The sequence below is a fragment of the Bremia lactucae genome (assembly GCF_004359215.1).
Source record: "Bremia lactucae strain SF5 chromosome Unknown BlacSF5_NotPlaced_200_SHOA01000120.1_2678225bp, whole genome shotgun sequence".
Classification (NCBI taxonomy): domain Eukaryota; phylum Oomycota; class Peronosporomycetes; order Peronosporales; family Peronosporaceae; genus Bremia; species Bremia lactucae.
Window position 1 is genome coordinate 2,238,791 of NW_027152213.1, and position 6,757 is coordinate 2,245,547.

At 42.1% G+C, this 6,757-nt stretch overlaps 2 protein-coding genes across 2 annotated transcripts; both read right to left on the reverse strand.

The window, feature by feature from the left end:
• Window positions 1-484: 484 nt before the first annotated feature.
• On the reverse strand, window positions 485-3,099 carry CCR75_006640 (uncharacterized protein). The gene is made up of 5 exons (XM_067964708.1): window positions 2,435-3,099; window positions 2,296-2,381; window positions 1,761-2,245; window positions 1,250-1,448; window positions 485-1,186 (listed from the first exon to the last, which is right to left on the reverse strand). The coding sequence occupies exons 1-5, from the start codon at window positions 3,084-3,086 to the stop codon at window positions 1,043-1,045; spliced, it is 1,566 nt and encodes a 521-aa protein (XP_067814586.1). The 5' UTR covers window positions 3,087-3,099; the 3' UTR covers window positions 485-1,042.
• Window positions 3,100-3,200: 101 nt separating this feature from the next.
• Window positions 3,201-5,481, reverse strand: CCR75_006641 (uncharacterized protein; the record flags this gene model as incomplete). Its single annotated transcript, XM_067964709.1, has 3 exons — window positions 3,201-4,182; window positions 4,246-4,312; window positions 4,383-5,481. The coding sequence occupies 3 exons, from the start codon at window positions 5,479-5,481 to the stop codon at window positions 3,816-3,818; spliced, it is 1,533 nt and encodes a 510-aa protein (XP_067814585.1). The 3' UTR covers window positions 3,201-3,815.
• Between the last annotated feature and the right edge of the window lie 1,276 nt (window positions 5,482-6,757).

Genomic DNA, 6,757 nt, shown 5'->3' on the forward strand with positions numbered 1-6,757 from the left:
GAAAAGTATGCGAGCTAGTTGTGACAAGTGTGGAACTACATAGACTCGTTTCTATGTCGAGGTTGTTACGGGGCACCCTTTGCTAGTGGCTCGGTTACTTCACTTACACGACGTGCAGAGGAAGATTACAGGTAACTAAGTAGTCTTAGCTACCAAAGGTTAGTTCTAGGGCTTTGAATTAGGGAAAAAGTAAGACTGTATTAATATATCAAGTTCCTACCTAACGATTTTCTATCTACTACTGATTTTATAACATTAATAACAATCTATATATGACGCCTACTTGCGCACCATCGTGTCTTATAACAATTGGCGGGGTTGATTTAAACTTATATTAACCAATCAATATAACTAATGTCTTATTGCGTCAATATTACCAAATCTGGTAATATTGGAACTATAAAGTCAAAAATTAATAAAGATAATATATTTTTTCTTCTTTATTTGTTTCCTCTAATAGGAAATATTTTTTATTACTAGTATAGAAAATAATATTTATGGAAATACCCCCTTTCAAAAAAGATGTGACGTGTTATACATTACATTTTCTTTTGCGCTCTAAAGTTACATCAAACAGCATAGAAGGCAAAACATTCATATTTATTTGCAACGAGCCCATGCAGCTTTGGCTTCAGCTATTGCAAGGCGCAGATGCACTGCTCGTGTGCATCGCGGCCGGGCTTTTGTGCGCTTTATATCTGTTGGGATTTCTGGTTTTACGCAACTGCTGCCGGAGAAGACATAGCAGTGAGATAGCTCTTGTACCCAACGCGGCTCTCATCGTGAGCGACATGGAGGAACCACTGCTTGAGAATTTCAATTATGACGAAGAGTTGTTAAGAACTAAGCCGGTATCTCTACCTTTCGAATACCAACCGTCAGCACCCCCAATAATAACGATCTTTACCTAATTGTCGAGGTTATGATTTAATAATTTATGTATTTGCCACAAATGAGATTAATGGTCAAGCAAGATATGCTTGTGCTTCGGCGTTGGTAGAACTAGCAACAGCAGTTGCCGAGGCAACATAATCGCTTGTACCTAACATATCGCCTTTTTTGTTTCCTCTTCCTCCGATCCTAATATTTTTTTCAACTCGGCGGGATTCTTTTCTGTATCTAGCTGTTGCAATGGCGACAATGTAATGGTGCTTGGGTTGGTTTCCTTTTGGTGCATTAAAAATAGCTACAAATAATCAAATTTAGTTGACGTGTTACGCAGAATAACGCGAGAATTTAATGAGCGTACCTCGAACAACAATTGATACAGCAAATCAACTTCGAGTCCCATCGCAATTGTAATCCCCTTCAAATGCTTTGATGCATTTAGCTCTACGTATACCACTTGCATGCCAAATGAAGTAGTTTGAATGACATTTACAAAGTCTTTCAAAGGAGCTACGGTTGTTTGCGCGAATACGGGTACCATCGTCCGGTAGATCAAATTTCTGTAAAGAGCAGTTAATCTTTCAGTGGCTGCAAGTAAACCCAGCTGAAACTAGCAACCTTACCCGTACGTTACATGGAGAGTGACAGGCATTCCATTAATCATGCACGATGCGTCGTACAAGAGAACATTTTGTCTACAAGGTATTGCATTAATCATTATTTTCATATCGGGCTCCGTCATGTATCAATATTATAAGACACCTTCCATCTCCAGAAACTTGGTGGAGACTTGATTCTTGCGCACCATCTCTGCTTCAGTTCAGGACATTTTATTAACATTCACATGCACTTTAAATTCGTTATAGACGTACGATTCCATGATTGCTCGTATTGCTCGAGTTCGCAAGCTTTGAACAGCTTCGACTCGAGTGCTGACCTGCCGGTGCTTCTCTTCAATTTTTGCATTCAGTCTCACCTTGCAGTCTTCCTTGCATGCCTTCCACAAATTTTGCACCAGCTCCGAAATCACCTCTCCGTAAATTTTGCAGGTATTACTTAATTGAGTTTGATCATTTAAAGGCAAATTTTCTTCTAATGTATGTTTATGCTCATCCAGAGAGGGCGCATACTCTTTCCTCGACATCAAGTTATCTTCACTAATTGTAAGAGCATCAGCGTCTTCAACTAGTACATTCGTATCATCTTTCACGACATCAGATTTTGAAGATGCCTCCACCGTAAGCTTAATTCCATATTTTTGAAAAAACGGCTCAAGCAGCCCGATCATCTGAGCACACGCATACTCTTGATCATACGCGTATGATTCTAACGGAATGCATACTTCTCTCATGTGAACCTTCATTTCACTAACCACAATCGTAGGAACAATTGCATCAGCACAAGTACGATAGGAGACACGAGCACAGCGTTATACCTGCTAAATGCTCGTTTCACGTCGGCAACATATCCTTCATCCAGCTCTGCGTTCTCAACTGTAAACATGCTGTTAGAAAAGGTGATACGTCGCATTGATGGCAACCCATACCAGTATCCATCGAATTTTCAAAAGTCGACATGTACAAATCGCTCAGCGAAAGACGCTGACTAAGCAAAGTTGATTGCAAAGCTCCCAACAGCTGGTCCAGCGCGTACTTATGCGATTGATTAGGATCTTCCGTCTCCCACAACGCATAGCGTTTCGTTAACACGATTGCGCCAAGAAGGTTGTTTTCGTCCAATACCAATGTGCAAATGTCAACTACCCTTAGTTTCGACGGTGATACGCCAATGCGAACATAAACATTAAGGTACGTGGAAGAGTTGGACACGCCATGAGTTATGGACTCTCGTGTCACCTTCTTACGGAATAGCATCGAGTTTATGTGCTCCTCAGTCATCACGAGACCTTTTCCAATACATATAGTGGCAATAAGCTCCTTAATAACTTCCCAAGAGCGATCTGGGCGGATCTGAATTTCCACTATTGTCCAACGTCTCAAGTCTTTCTCCACTGGTATGTGCATCATCCACAGAGGCACCGCTGCCTTGTCCTCGGACATCATGGCCACATGAATCTCGTCAACGTCCAAAAACTGAAAGTCTGGATGGTCTTTAACGGCACTTTTTGCTTCATGCTCCATCGGATCAGCATCCCGTGTCATCTTGCTCATGCCAAACTCGTCCTCTTCATCCATCATACGTTTACCGAAAAAATGTCAAGTAGAAATTGTTTCTTAAAATAATTGCATTAGTTATTTTCGAAAAATGAACGAAATAAAAATCTCAGCGTCGACGAGCGCTGTCATCGAGAAACTTGATGGAGAGGTGCAACGAATGATTTGTAGCTCATGTTACGGCTGATGACGAAGAACTATCTAAGCTTAATGATTAATATTTTATCTAAAATCTTCCAGATCCAGCAGCTAATGGTGGCGCTGCGCGAATTGGACTCTGTAAAGCCGAAAAAGGTTGATAGTTTAACAGCGTCCGCTCCATAAGAGCTTGAAATCTGAATTTTAAGTGCTTGTTGGTCCCTTTTTAAAGCACAGGCTACCTACACCAAGAAAGCGAATGGATTCTTCCTCGAAAAGCATAATTTAATTTTCAATCCGACTGTCCATTTTTTTCTTATAGGCCTAATGAAACGCTAACTTTAAAATGCTTTGATGATTAGGAGAGTTGCAGCAAAAGGAAACAGTGCGGCATGATGTCAGGGTCCAACTCCGTACCTCCACGCAGTAGATTTAAAGCTTGTTAATATGTGATTTATTGGCAGGAAGCAAGTACTGTAACAAAAAGCGCCCTAGTTATAAATAGCATTATGCCTTGGCACCTCTCTAGTTGGTTTATAATGAATATCATGCACACTCGTGTCACACGGATCCATCGCAAATTCGTGCTTATTCTGTGGTCTAAGCAATAAATTGTCATCTCTCTAGCAGGGTATCACTAGTAGATGAAGCCCGGTGGCGCAACCGTCGATTAACCGGCGAACTTGCGATTGACTTGTGCAAGGCTAAAAGAAACTTTGCATCCACGTACGTAGTCACGAGCGCATGGACTTCTCGCGCTAGTGTCTCCCGCTCTTTTTGAAGCGCGGCGACCTGCTCAGCATAGGCTGAAATTCGAAAGAGGAAGAAAACATTTTCGGCAATCGAGCGGCTTTCTTCCAGCACGCGAATGTGCGAGTAAAGCAATAGGGGAAGTCCCACCGCCAACATGTACGCATACGACGACCCGAGATAGTACCAGCTTGCTAAAATCAATACAAGCCAGTGCACCGGCACCAAGATACTATTAAAACATCCAACAGAGTTACTGACACAGTCACGCCGAAAGTAAATAAGAGAGTTGTACCCGGCAGCAAAGATTTTAAACATTGACTTGGATTCCACAAATCCGGCAAGGCTGTTCAACTTTGTTCCTGTACGTCAAGCCAATTATCGGTGAAGGTTGGTAAGTTAAGTTGTCAAAGGGAGACTCCGTAAACGTACCAATGAAATAGTAAGGAAAATTTAGCAAAAGTCCCGGTGTTGCTAATGGCAGCAGCACAAGCAAATACAGAATTCGCTCTAGAAATAGCCGTATAAGTGATTGCTCTTTGAACTCTGATAAAATCACTTCCTGGTCTTTCAACCGCAACTTTTCCAGCTTCTCTTTGTACTGCAACACCTTTTCACGTATAGTTGCGATTCGTTTCTTCTGATTGTCATTTTGAGGTTTTACTTCAAGCATTCGAATGATGTGCTGAGTCAAGCGAACCTCTTTAATTGCATCGACGGTGCCACGGGAGCTTAAATACAGGCGTCGCATCATTTGCGCCGCGTAAATCGTGCTGAAATCAGATGCGTTCAAAGTCACATCGTACATACGCTCCTCGAGCTCACGGGTCAGGCGCTTCACCTCGCTGTGTTCATCCTTTTGAAATGCTTCACTTTGCACCATATCTGGCGTAATCATCATCGGAGGACCAAATTCTAACGCCACCTGGCTCCGAAAACGATCCTTATTAAAATAAATAAGACCTAATGGAATGACTGGAATGGGTTGGTCGTAGTGCTTCGCAAAACCCGTCGCAACACGCACGACACCCGTACGCAATGATAGCATCTTCGGTGCCGTATACGACGTTCCTTCCGGAAAAAGCACCATGACGTTACCCTCAGAAAGCACACGCCACGTCTGTTCAAACATTACTCGGTTAGCTGCGTCTAGCTCTTGGGGAGTTTTCTGAGAGTCTTCGTCAGCAAGACTCGCGTCTTTGCGTCGCGGTCGATAGACTGGCACGGCACCAAGCTTCTTAAGTATAAAGGCAGCGAAAGGGTTCTTGAATAGCGACCCCTTTGCCCATACATAAGTGCTACGTCCGTAGCTAGCGGCTTCAGTCATGACAAGGATAGCATCTACGAGCATGTTAGGGTGGTTTGGACACAGGATTACGGGTCCTTCGCGCGGAAAATTGTTAAGTCCATTGATCACAATTTTTCGAAAGTATGTGTGTAGTAGCAATTGTAAGAAGCGCACGATGATCTTGTAGCACTGCGTTACAAGGACAGCAAGCGCCAGCGTGATCCACCACAGCGTCGACAACATGAGGACAATTTTGAACAAATTTTTAAGGTGGTTTTAATTAATGAAATTCCTGAGTGCGATTTGATTAAATCCAAATTTAAAACTCTCGAAATGATATTTTGGTTGTACATGTTTCGCTTAACGGTAAAATATAAGCGCCAGGTATGGATGCCACGTTAAAGCCTAGATCCTTACCAAGCAGTGCTTTTCACCTACGAGGGCTCCAATAAGTAGACTTTATACATAGTATAGCATAGCTAATGAGAATGTAGATATTCGCCTCCGATAACACGCGCTCATAAACTTGTCATGGAATACACGGGGTCACTGGAACGGGGTGTTCCGTTAAAAAAATATTATATCCTACAAAGGGAATAATTAATATTATAACGTATGAAAGGGAAGAATATAAAGAAGTACAAATTATTATCTGTCTCAATTTTGACTAAACAGTCCCTTGATATCGACTGGCGCGGGCCAGTCGGTGATCCTCTTGGTCTTTTCCGGATCAGGCGTTAACCGTGTTTACCCACGATGCATCCAAGAAGTGGTTTCCTGCTTGCAGCAAATATATACTTCTTGAGATTTGCATACAACTTATGCTTACGCATAAGTATAAGAGCCTTATGGACGTCCAATATTACAGAATTTTGTCATATTGACGCAACAAGACATTAGTTCTATTGATTAATTGATTGATTAAAGTTTAAACCAACTCGCCAATCGTCATACGGCACGATTGTGCGGTGCGCAAGTAGGCACCATACATATTTGGCTATTTATGTAATAAAGTCAGAGTAGATAGAAGATCGTTGCGTAGGAACTCAATACATTAATACAGTTTTACTTTCTCTCTATTTTAAAGCCTTAGAATTAACCTTTGGTGGCTACGACTTCCTAGCTACCAGGAACCTCCCTCTGCATGTCATGTACGTGAAGTAGTCGAGGCGGCCCACCTTCACTGCAACCAGTGTAGGTTGGCTAGTACAGTTATCAGTACTAGCAAAAGGGCGCCCCGTTACAGTCACGCATCGTAAGGAACCATAAATGCTTTGAACAAGAACGAAAGGATCAAGGGTGCGGAAATGAAGACTGACATCTGGTGTGACGTATGCGCGACGTCCAAGCATCATTCAAAGCGAGCGAGGAAGACACGGGAAAATATGATTCGCAGGCATAGTCAATATATTGTATGGGAAAATACAGTGTTAGTGATGTCGTTTCAGCGCTTGATTAAGGTTAAAGAGCTTCACAAGAAAGAAGTACAAATATAAGCCTACCTATCAATAGATTAGTT

What these genes read in the sequence shown, in the direction of transcription:
- CCR75_006640 (XM_067964708.1), bottom strand. Translation starts at nt 3,086, where the DNA reads ATGATGGATGAAGAGGACGAGTTTGGCATGAGCAAGATGACACGGGAT. An exon ending in TGAAAATTCGATGGATACTG is followed by an intron (nt 2,382 to 2,434) that starts GTATGGGTTGCC and finishes GCATGTTTACAG; the next exon opens with TTGAGAACGCAGAGCTGGAT. An exon ending in CTGTGCTCGTGTCTCCTATC is followed by an intron (nt 2,246 to 2,295) that starts GTACTTGTGCTG and finishes AGTGAAATGAAG; the next exon opens with GTTCACATGAGAGAAGTATG.